The 12730-nt window shown below is 36.0% G+C and overlaps 1 protein-coding gene across 1 annotated transcript in view; it reads left to right on the top strand.

Moving 5' to 3' along the window:
- Positions 1 to 12730, top strand: part of PKHD1 (PKHD1 ciliary IPT domain containing fibrocystin/polyductin) — a 685806-nt gene that overhangs the window by 596688 nt on the left and 76388 nt on the right. The window contains exon 51 of the mRNA XM_044675345.1: positions 10572 to 11583. Within this exon, the coding sequence (XP_044531280.1) occupies positions 10572 to 11583 (1012 nt within the window). The remainder of the gene's footprint in view (positions 1 to 10571; positions 11584 to 12730) is intronic.

Genomic DNA, 12730 nt, shown 5'->3' with positions numbered 1-12730 from the left:
AAACAACTGAATAGCAACAAAATTACCACTTTCTCTTCTGTTGCTCCCTAAGGACCAAGAGAACTTTCCATCTTACTTTCAACTGAAACCTTCCATGTTTGTTGTCCCTCTCTATACAATCCACTTGAGAGAAGGAATTATATTTCTATTCTATTTGTATCCCCGGTTCCTTAGCACAGTGCTTTGCCCATAACAAGTGCTTAATACATACTTTATTCATTAATTCATTCATTTGTTCTTTCATTCATTCTACTTTCACTTAAAAGATGAGAAATTCCCAAGAACAATTTTTTCTTATAATAACATAGTAACATATATTCATAAAACCATTGATTTACAATTAGGTGAGACCTCTGAGGTCCGCTAGTCCAATGCCCTCATTTTGAAGAGGAGGAATATGAGGCACATGGAGAGGTTGTTACTTATCCAAAGACCTGGCACACTTCCTAAATGCTTGCAAATTGATTGATTGTCTTAGAAACTTACACCTATAGTAAGTATTAGAGTCAAGGTTTGTACCTAAGTCCTCTGACTTTTTCTAGATGGTATTCTGGTAAGAGGCTTGGGTATGGACTCAGAAAGACTCAACTTCCCAAGTTCAAATCTAGCCTCAGACACTTACTGGCTATGTGACTCTGGGCAAATCACTTTACCCTGTTTGCCTCAGTTTTCTCATCTGAAAAATGAGCTGGAGAAGGAAATGACAAAGCACTCCAGAGGTGTATTTGTCAAGAAAATCATGAATGGAATCATGAAGAGTTGACATGATTGAAAAATAACTGAACAACTTCCAACTCCAAAGCCATTGCTCTTTCCACTTTAAAAGCATATCTTTTGTCTCTTTTAAAATTAAGGTACTTTTTGTTATGAGTTTTAAATGAAGATTGGTGCATTATTAACACTCAGCAAACCTTAAGAGGCCACCACCACTAGTTTCTAAATGAGAAAGTCTGCTATTTGAGTCTGATATTTTATTTACATTTAGCATCATTCTACTGTAAAACTACCTTCCCCTTACTGATGAAATTCTCTGACGCACCATTATTCTTAAACTTTAAAACAATAATTAAAAATGGAAGTTACAATCATCATATTTTATAACAATGTAATTATTTCCACTATCCCAGGCTTCCAATAGAACAAAAATTTATTTTCCTTGAACTTTTATTTTGAGATTTCAACTGTTCCCTTTGCAATTTTAGGACTGCTTGGAGACCTTGAATTTTTATTCCTGATAGCCTGAGGCAATAGGACAGCATATCTAAATAGGGTTAAATTCAACCTTTCCTCACTTTATTTTATCTTGTGGTCATTTATTTTTGTTAAATTAGAAATAATGAAGTGTAAATCTGGTTTGACAGAAGAAATTGGAAAAGATTTCTTTTCTCTTCTTGGAAATAGGAGAATAGTAATGTATTTTGTTTTTGTCAAAAATCTCCTATATTTTACTCTACCATGAATTGTAGAATCCATCACAAAATGGCTAAAAAAATTACTGAGGGAAATGGTGGTGTTAACCTGAAGGAAAAAATCATTAATGTTGATGTATTTCATTCAATTTTAAACATATAACTTTTTTTCTTTTGTGGAAAAGGGGAAGATGGAAGGATTCTATGTGCCTTTGAGTCAAAACATTTATTTTAAAAATACTTTTTTTTTTCCTTCCCTTCTGATCCATTTTTCTAAATAAAGGATATGAGTTGTTGTTTTTTTTTTTTTTAATTTTTTTTTTCCTGAGTAAAGACGACCCCTTTGGCGTATTTTCTTTTCAAACGTGAAATGAGGTGGAAAATCCTCATTTCACGACAGGAAGGACAAATATTGACACAAAGTTAATATTTGTCAGAACCCTGGAAGCAACCTGAGTATTTTAAAACATACACACACAGAGTAATAGACACACACACACACACACACACACACACACACACACACATGCACGCACTTGCCACACCTATTTTCAGTTGCTATTTCTCAGTTTCCAGTGTTGGGGAAGGAGAATACAGGGTAAGGTATATTATCTAAGGCCTGTGAAAAGGTAGAGATATACACAAAGGCAGTGTGCTCCTGTGCACTTGCTCACAAATACAAATACAACCTGTTTAATCTAATTTCCCCCATTTAGAAAAGAGTTTCTGGACTTTATCACTGTTATTGTCCATCTTGAATGCAAATAGCATATGTCAAGTCAATATTCAGTGGTCACTCAGTATTTATTAAGTCCTGTCCACTCTGGCCTTTTTTGAGAGGGAAGCCCTGAGGGCAACTGGGCTGCTGCCCCCTGACAGGCTGTGTCACTTATCTATTCGCATTGATTATGAGAGTCAGCTGTGGCCAGACCTAGCTTTTTTTTTTTTTTTTTCTTCCCTTCTTCTCTTGGCCCCTCTTACAAGCACCCCTGCCTGGATTTTCATGAGGAAATAATCAGATTAGGCCTTCAGCGGTGAGTTCATATGGAGTTCTCTTTCTCCAGTGTGCTACTAACTGAATAAACGTGTTTGGTGGTAAATTGTAAATGACATTATGATTACCAAGGCCAGCATGGGTTTCATTTAAAAGTGATCAGAATTGCAGACCACAGAAATTGTGACTGGCAGATAAGGCCATTTGGGGAAGTAGGAAAAGAAAGGACATTAATAAGAGGAAGAGAACCAGCGACAACTATTCTGGACTCAACCTCTTCCAAAAGAGAGGAAGGAGCAAAAAGAAAGAAATTCTAAAAGGCAACCAAAGAGCTGAAAAGCTAGACAGAGATAAAGAGATAAATGCCAGAAGGGTTCTGGTGAAGATGTTGCCTGAGACATTGAATTAATACTTAGTTTGCCTATATTGCTCACCTGTACTCTGCCAAAATAAAGAAGAGCTTCTATGCACTGGAGTTGAAGCAAAATATTTTGCTCTCACAGGTCCTTCCCACCCCCCACCCCCTTCCAATTAACTCTAATAGGAAAAAGACAAATGAAATCTGTAGAATGCTTAGAATTTTTGTTTAGCATTAGTAAACTGTTCTTCAAGATTGGTAAACTGTTCTTCAAGATAATTGCTATTTTTAGAGAAAGAATTATTTATGAAATAATTCTTATTCTAACTTATTTACATAAACTCTATCAATCAGCAACTGTTTTATACTTATGTCCAGACTATTTAGTGCTCTGGAGTTTTGAGAGATTTTGAAAATATAAGTTGGTTATGGCTTTACTGTCGTGTTTCAATAATGATATCATTAAATATTAAAGCTAACTGGTTGTCACCAAATATGCAGATACAGTTTTCCTGATGAATAGCTAATAATACTTACATTTACTTTTTTTCCACTGAAATTATGCATGTAAAATACTCATTACTAAAACATTCTATGACTTGATTATCAACATGATTACTGTTGTCTCTAAAATTGACATTTTGAAGGATTCACTTTTTGTTAATCAGATTACCTTTTTTTTTAAGGATACCACTCTGAAATACATCAAGTACTATATAGAGTACTGCTTAAGTAAGCATCTCTTTTAATCCAAAGTTTTGAGCCCCTAGTATGGTATCCATGTTCCCTGATCCCTCCTCCACTCCCCAAAATACCAGGTGAAATACAAATTCAGAGCAAAGGACATTTAATGAAATGAATCAAATGGTAAATAACAACAAATTGAAATGGGTAGTAAATATTCTTCGTATTCATTACACATGGCTGTCACCTCCCATTTTGTATAGTATATAATTCCCAATTAATCCCTTTGTCTGCCAAACATGGTAGGACAGAAACATTTTTAGATCACGTAGGGCATGGACTTTGAAGATTATAGTTCAAAGTTTTCTTGCTTGTAATCCCCTTTTCAATACCAATAAGTCAATCAGTGAGTGCTGATTTTTCTTGGTGTGATAGCCAGAAAGTGTTGACATTTGACTTCCTTTTGGCCAGGTGACAATAGAACCTCTTTATCACAGAGGTGAGTTTCAGAATGTCACAGACAAGCATCTTATTTTCTGATTTTTTCTCCCATTACCATCTTCCAATACTCTCTCCACAAGTTTGTCTTCACTGTTTTGTTAAGCCCATTATATATAGTATGCATTCCTCATCCAATCAAAATCTTATTTGGATATCATCACCACATGGTGTATTCATTCACAATCCCTATATGAAATAATAGTCCAGATAATTTCCTCTTCTGAGTAAGGATCTCTGAGACCTCAGCATTGTGGAAAATGCCCACCTATAAATATGACCACTATATACATAACAATCAATAGACGGTTGGAAAATATGGTTTATCCACTACTCTATAATTTTTAATTCTTCAAATTTCACTTGTTCATCAATGAATTGGTAACAAAATTAGTTTACCAATTACATTAGCATCAGTGAAAAAAAAGTGCCAGAGCTAGGAAAATGCTATTTTTTTATAGTATGAATTTTTGTGGGAAAAGTAAGCATATACCTGATTTGCGCAGAAGAGCTAAAGCAAAAATATGTGTGGGAATGAGAATAAATCCAACTATCATATTAGCAGCTAGACTGAATTTATGTCGACTAAATGAATATCTTTTGAACTGAAAATTGATTATCTAACTCAATGAATTCACAAGCTAGCTCTTAAACACTTCATACTTTAGGATTTCAGAACTAGAGGAGACTTGAATGGTCGTCAAATCCAACCGCCTCATGTTATTTCTTGTCATGTCACCAAAATATCTCTAGTATCTATTTAAATATAGTTGTTTGAGTGGTGTCTGCCTCATTATAATATGAGTTCTTTAAAAGCAGGGGGGGTGTCTTTTAATTTTCAGAACTTAGAAACAATGTTTTATAAAGAATGGGTACTTAATATGTGTTTATTGACTAATTAATCTTACATGTAACGATTCCTTCATAAATGTGAGGTAAATAAAAGAAAAAATTTATAATGTACCCAATTGGAAAGATCTATATTAAGTGAAATTCAAGTTCAAGTAAGCTGTACAACAAAGATACCTAAAAGCTTGGGATGAAACTGGAAATTAATATTAGATAATATTCAAGGATTTTGGAGTTGAAAAAAACCTAGATAAATCAGTATTTATTTGAGTACCATAGTATTCATGGAACTATGTTATACACATTGTAGAATAAAAATTACAAGACAACCTCTGGCCTCACAGAGGAACTCTATTATTTTTGAAAAAAGGAAATTGGTTCTTTGAAAGGTTAAATGGTCTATTATTACACAGCTTGTTAGAGACAGAGAATTCATGTATCCCATATCCTACTTATGGTGATTGAACCATATCAAGGACAAAAGATAATTGATCAATAGTCCATAATAAAATTAATGACTTGATTGTGAAGATATTAGTGCAATATTTAGAAGTGATATATGCTAAAGAAAGGTATTTAATAATTGTTTTTCCTCCTGGAAGACTAGATTCATAACATTGCTTTTGGGAAACAGTCATACTTTCCTATTTCTACAAAGTTTTCATAAAAATAATCCACATGTTCATTGAAAGCATTGTTGATGAAGTTATGCGAGTATAATAGGTAAGCTTTTGCAAAAAAGCATTCTCACAAACTTTTACAATATCACTGAATGGTGTAGCATTATATAGCATTATGTCATATTTATGTTTTATTGGCCATAAGCAAGCATTTGTTTAATAGGAACAAAATCTCACGTTAAATTGTGTTATCTACCAAGGTGTCTCCCATACAAATATAAAATCAAACATGATCCCTTGAAGATGCAACAACAGAGATGATTTTTTTCAGTGACTCTCCAATTCCTTATTATCAAGTGAAGTATAAAATAGGAAGACCTCTGCTTGCTCAACGTGTTTGTCACTATTATGGAATATGTTCAACTTTTATAGATGACAGGATTGTCCAAATTTTCTAGTTTGTGACTGAAATTGTGTTAATTACATCAAAGTCTTGTGACAGTGTGAATTTGGGGTAAATCAAGGATAACTAAGCACTCATCTTGGAAGGGGACTGGACCCCATGGAACTCTGAGAGAATTCTGTTTGGGAGGGGCCAGCAGCAAGAAGAATTTGGAGGAGAATTCTGAAGGTCCTCAACTGTCACTTCTCTCCTGACTGGACGGAGAGCTGGGGGGTTGGTTCTTTGGTTGGGAGATTTGGATCTGGTGGGGGGATCCTGAGTGAATTGGGTTCCTCTTTACTTCTATGTGTGACTATTGGGAGATCACAAATACCAACAAAGAAGATATTGAACAGCCATTCTCCAATTTGGCCAGAGATACCAAATTTTGGGGGGGGCATCTTTGAATGAGGGGGAGTCCTTTCCCTGATCCTGCCTGAACCCATTGATCCTGTTACTTTCCTGTGATATTAGTGTAGAAATATTTCATAGGAGATTGTAGGGGGAAGAGAGAGTTAGCTACCGTGACCAAGCAGAAGAAGTCCAGAGTTGCTCTCTTGGGGAGAAGACTTAACTGATAGAGAAGTTCATCCTTTCCCTCCTGCCTTAATTCCACTATACCTTTTCCCCCTGTAAATTTAATTTATCCTTTAATAAACCCCTGATAGTTTGATACTTAGAGTCTGGAACAGTTACATTGAGGGGGGAGGTGACTCATCTTGTGGCTTAATGAGGAGAAGACCATTACCTGACTCCATCTTGAGGGGTAAAGCTACTTGTACTTAGGAGTTGGGGGAGGCTTGTCTCAACAGGGCTGGCTCTGGGGGTGGGATCCCATCTATCACAACTGAACCCAGCACCTTCCTTCAACATCCCCATTATAGCTTTGCTAGTTTGGGAAGCTCACTGAGTTTATGCCCTCATAGGTCTTTCCTGGGGTGGGGGTGAGCTGATCTGGCCCATTGAAAGCTAACAAGGGGGGAGTCTATATACCCATCCATCTACCATCAGTTCTTACTCCCATACAGTCTACAACATGCAAAACTTGGTATTAAATGGATAATAGTTTTGCAAATGGTTAATTCATTGGTTATTCTTTTTTCTTACCAACATTAAGTTATAATATAGTTCATTAAGTTGAGAGTAGTTGAGAAGAGCCAAGCAAATTGTGGCCTAAGAACATTATAGAATACTATTGTGCTATATGAAATGATGAAAGAGAAAATTTCAGATTCATGGGAATATTTCTATTAACTGATGCAATATAAAGCGAGCAGAATCAGCATCGCTGTAAAAATGAACTGTGAATTCCTTAAGAATTCTTATCAATGCAATAACTAGCCATGATTTTATTCCTGAGAATCAGTGATCAAAAATGTTATCCACTTCCAGAGAAGAGATATGATAGACTTAGGGTGTCAAATAAAACATTTTGAAGGTGGAGAGGCCAATGAAGGAATTTGTTTTACTTATCTATTCCTATCTATTTGTCACAAATTTTTCTTTCTTTTTTACAATTATGGGATGTGGGACTTGGGTGGGAAAGAGAGAAATTTGAATTTTGTTAAATATAAAAAAATATAAACAAGTGTACATTAAGTAGAATCGGCTGCGTAGTTCGGTTTTTTAGTAGAAGCCAATTGTCTACTTTTTGGGAATGTAGTACATATTACTGAATAACATCCTTAATTAGAAGTAACATTTCTAAATGATTTATTTATCCCTAACGTCTGAGGAAAAACTGGAATATGAGGAGATTGTATTGGCTCATAGTCTTGCGAGATGGTATAATGAGTGGTGATCTTGGATTCAGGAAGACCTGAATTCATATCCTGCTTCTGATATTTAATAGTTTTGGAATTTTGACTAAATTACTTAACTACTTAATGCCTCAGTTTCTTCAGCTAGAAAATGAAATGTTTTATTCAGTCAATGACCTCCAAGTTCCTTTCTTTGTCAAAATCTGTGATCATGCCTCCAATTTTCCTCTTTTGTTATTCATTTTTAGAAAACAAATAGATTGTAAGCAAAATATTTCTTGTATTTCCACCTCTAGACTTTTGAAATGTCCTACTTCTAACAAAGACTTACTGTGTAACCCTGAGCAAGTCAATGAACCTTAGTGCTTTTGGAGGTTTTCTAAGGCTATATGCAGAGAAGGCGCATGGCTGACATTTCACATATAGCAATTCTTATGAAATCATACATCCAATATCCCACTCTATCCTCTTCTTTATTCCCTTAATTAAAATAACCTCCAATTTCTCCTTTAGCTGTTTGTGACCTACATATCCTTCAAATCCTTCAAGTGTTGAGCCTATTCTCCTTTATATAACACTTATTTAGTACTCAACATGATAATTTATAGATGCACATAAATACAAATGCATTGGTCTTACATTTGTATTTATGTGTTCAGTCTTACACTTGGAAAGAGAAATCAATTTCACAAGTACAAGAAAGAGTCATGATTACACAGTTAGGCGGTACAATATGGGAAAGTTTTGGACCTGGGGTCAGGAAGACTCATCTTCCTGAGTTCAAATATGGCCTCTGGCACTTAATAGTTATGTGACCCTGGGCAAGTCACTTAATTCTTTTGCCTTGGTTTCCTTTTCTGTAAAATGAACTGAAGAAGGAAATGGCAGACCACTCTAGTATCTTCACTAAGAAAACTCCAAATAAGGTTATGAAGAGTTGTACATGACTAAAATGATAAAACAACTAAAAATCTAGAAGTTTTATTAATAATCATCATAGTTAAAGTTATATAGTGCTTTAAAGCTTTGAATATAACTTTATACATATTATCTTAGTATGAGTCAGTAATAAGATATGGCAATCAAAGTAGCTAGTATGCTCTTGAGCTGCATAGAGAGATATTGTTTCCAAGAATAAGAAGGTGATAACCCCTTTATACTCAGCACTGTCAAAACTGGAATATTTTGTTCAGTTTTAGGTGTGATAGTTTAAGGACATTTATGGACTGGAGAGTGTCCTGTGGCCAACCAGAATGAGGCACGGTCGTGAAGGGTCTCAATTCATGTCCTGTAAAGATCATTTGAAGGAACTGGGCATGTTTAGCCTGAAGAAGAGAATAATGATAGCTATCTTGAAAATTTTGAAGGTCTACTACATGAAGAAAGGATTAGAGTTGTTTTGTTTAGTTCAGGAGGGCACAGCCAGGAGTGATGAGGAAAAGTTTCAAAGAAGCCAGTTCAAGATTAAGGTTGGAAAAATCTTAATTAGAGTTACTCAGATGGGATATCACAAGAGGTGATACATTCCCACTCCTTAAAGGATATTTAGCAAAGGATTGATCATATGTATTAACATGGTGTTTCCTCTCAGATGAGTTGGAGAATTAGACTTGTTAGCCACCGGAGTCCCTTATAGCTATCAAGGTCTATGATTCTGTGCTCTCTCTATATATATGTTGTCATATATGTCGTTTCCTATTATGAATCTCTGTATCTATACCATTTCTTATTGTACTACATATATAGATACAAGTATATATAATATGAACATATGTGTAGACACATATTCATAAATGCATATCTGTTTATATTAATTCACAAGGCAGGATCATAAAAGTATTTTCACTTCCAATAACCAAAAAAAAGTTGAGATTTGGAAACACACTTTGGTGAACCCGTTGATTGGGAAAAGGGGAAAAAAAAGAGAAAGATGATATGGAAGTAGGAGAGATTGGGGAATGGGGGGAAGAGAGATGAGTTTGTGTACATACACACATATCCTATTTCCCCAAATAGATTTTATAAATCCCATGAGGAAATGGACCATGTCAAATGCCCCCTTGTTTCATTAGTACACAATGCATGGTTATACACAACAGACACACACACACACACACACGCATAAAGACATTCATAAGTATTTGTTATAGTAGGAAATGGTAGCTACTATTCTCACTTGTGTAATATTCAAGCTCTGAGAGTTGGTTGGTCTCACCTTGATTGACAGGGGAAGACAGTTGGAGACCTCGGAATGTTCACAGAGGTGGTTAGGAGAGGGGAAAATTGGTTGTCCTGAGGATATAAATAGCCCTCACAGTGATCTGGGGGGAGGTCTTTGGTCCTGGAGGTTCAGGGGCTTTGGTCTTTGAGCTTTGACCATTGATCCTCTCTGAGTCTCCCTAGATCTTTAGGCATTTGAATCATCATTAGCTATTAGGTATCTGGGCCCGGGAGGTGAAGGGAGGAAGGGAGGTATACGAAGAAGAGGGTAGATTTCCTGAGGGATTATTGATCATAGCTATAGTGACAGGGTCTCCTATCCCCAATCTGTTCCTGATTATTCCTTTCCCTATTTAACATCTATAGATAAAGGTTATTTAAGTACCTTCCTGAGTGGTCAATACATCACGGCTCTTGGGGAGGGAGCAATGCAGTCAGATGAAAATGTTATCCAAGGCTAATAGAGCCCAATAATATTAATTAATCCAACCCCAGGTGGGACCTGAAAGGGTTACCCATCTACCTGACCCTTAAGGGTCCTGCGTGGGCATTGTTATATTTAGAAAGGGACTTATAACATCAAACTAAGGTGACTGATTGGGTGTTCCCAGCCACCAGCTATCTAGGGGAATACAAAGGGCACAGCTTCCCTAACCAAAATCCCTAGGAGCATAACAGTATCAAGAAGAGTCCAGATTTTTTTATAACACTTGTTTATTATCTTTGTTATATTCTAGGTATATTTAGAGAAGACCGAAAATGTACCTATAGACCATCAATGAAAAGCTTCGTGTGCAAACAGATGAACTATATACTTCTAATTCTTGACAATATCACCATTGCTCCAGGGGAGAAAATTCCATCCTCAGTAGTTTCAGTGACAAGTGGCTTTGTGGGAACCTTCAGTAGTGTAGTTGCCCACCCATCCTGCTCTGCTTCTTTATCTATACCAGCTTTCTATTCTCTTTTACCAGCCAACTCACTCACCAAAATTTGCTTTGTGAACAGGGCTCCCCAAGCTATGCGTTTTCATCTCATTGGGAGTGAGAAGTCTTCCAAACCTCTGGCTGTGTTCTACCCTGAGCTTCAGAGCCCTCGGGTTTTTTTCCGTGGACAGTTCATCCCACCCACTTCTGTTCTATCAGATTCTTGGCAAGAGAATGGGGCTACTGGAACCAATCATTTCAGTTTCATGGATAATCTCTTGTATATCCTCCTGCAAGGGGATGAGCCTGTTGAGGTGCGATCTGCAGTTTCTATCCATGTAGCCTTCACTGTGACATTATCAGTCACTCTAGAAGACTGGGAACCAGCCATTAATCAAAGATTGGCTCATTTCTTACAGATTAGCCAAGACCATATAAGAATTGTTCATATAATGCCAGGTGATGAATGGACCTTAAAGGCCTTGGCTGATGGTGTGGCCAAAAGGAAACACCACTGTCCCACTGGGATCCCTTGTACTAGTTGTTATAGACTGGGTCAGCATAGAAACTTCATGAGGAAGATGAAAATGTGGGTACCACCACCAACTTTCTCAGAAACCATTTCAAAAGTGGTGGTCACTGAAATTGGTGATCTGTCAGGCATAGGAAGTGCCAAAGTGGCTTCCCCCTTATCTACTGATGCATTGCAGTGTTTAGTTCACCGGATTATCACTGCTCAACAGACAGGGGAGCTTCAGGAAGCCCTGGATATGCCAGTTGAAGCCCTGTTGATCAGCCAGTCAGCTGAAGTATTTACTTCTGGGTAAGTGTTTGCTCAAGTTAAAGCTGTCATCATGGATTTTGATAGCAAATTCAGGTAAAATTTGATTACAGATGGGGAGACTGAGGTATGGAGAAATTAAACTATTTGTACTACCTCACACAACTAAAATCTTACTCTAAGTCAGAATAAGAATTCAAGTAATTAAGCAGGTTCTTATTCATGATCTTTGATTTTTTTTTATTATCCTCAGGTTACTGATAGTTCCCAAGAAAAATGTGAAAAAAAAATCCATTTGAGTATTCTCCATTTAAAACTTTAGTTCACATTTTGAAAGGAGACTGAATTAATTTTAAATAAAATTGTATATCAGAAATTTTAATTGAAAAACTCAAGAAAGGTGTGGTGTATGGAAGACCAGCATTGAGTCAGGAATACTCTAAAGTCCTACATCTGATTAATATTAGCCATGTGATGATGGGTAAATTACTTAACTTCTCAGTGCCCTGCTCAGCTTTAGGTCTATAAGTGACCAAGGAAGCGATCTATATTGATGGAGGGAGTTTCCACAAAAGAAGTTCCCCTGCACCAATGAAATTATTGGTCTGGCCCTATTAAGTCATCAGCCCTACTATACCACACCCAATTATAAAATTAGTTTAAAAAAATTAAACTATGACCAATAGTCATAGTCAGATAGAGGTACAAAGCAGCAAAACCTTATATAAAATCTATAGCATTTAACATGATAAAACCAATTGAATTAATAACAAAATAACATTTGTATTTGTGTTCCTGTCTAGATTTTCCTTATTTCATTCTACTTCTGCCTTTTTCCCAATTTTTTTATTTAAAAAATAGCTGTAGCTAGTGTGTACACCACTCTGGTTCTGCTGATTTCCCTTTGGGTCATTTTAAAAAGATTTTATGATTATTTCTTTGACTGTTCTTACTTATTTTTATTACACCACCATATTCCATTACATGAATATAATATGATTCATTCATTCATTCATTCTCTTATTGTTGGTCAAATAGATTATTTCTCATTTTTAAGTAGATAATATAGTGGGTAGAATACTAAGCCTGGAGTCAGGAAGACCCAAATTCAAATCTGGCTTCAGATACTTTATAACTGTGTGACTCTGGGCAAATAACTTATCCCCCTTTTGCCTCAATTTCCTCATCT

The sequence above is a fragment of the Gracilinanus agilis genome, chromosome 4, assembly GCF_016433145.1.
Source record: "Gracilinanus agilis isolate LMUSP501 chromosome 4, AgileGrace, whole genome shotgun sequence".
NCBI lineage: Eukaryota > Metazoa > Chordata > Mammalia > Didelphimorphia > Didelphidae > Gracilinanus > Gracilinanus agilis.
This window is presented reverse-complemented; position numbering and strand designations above follow the sequence as displayed.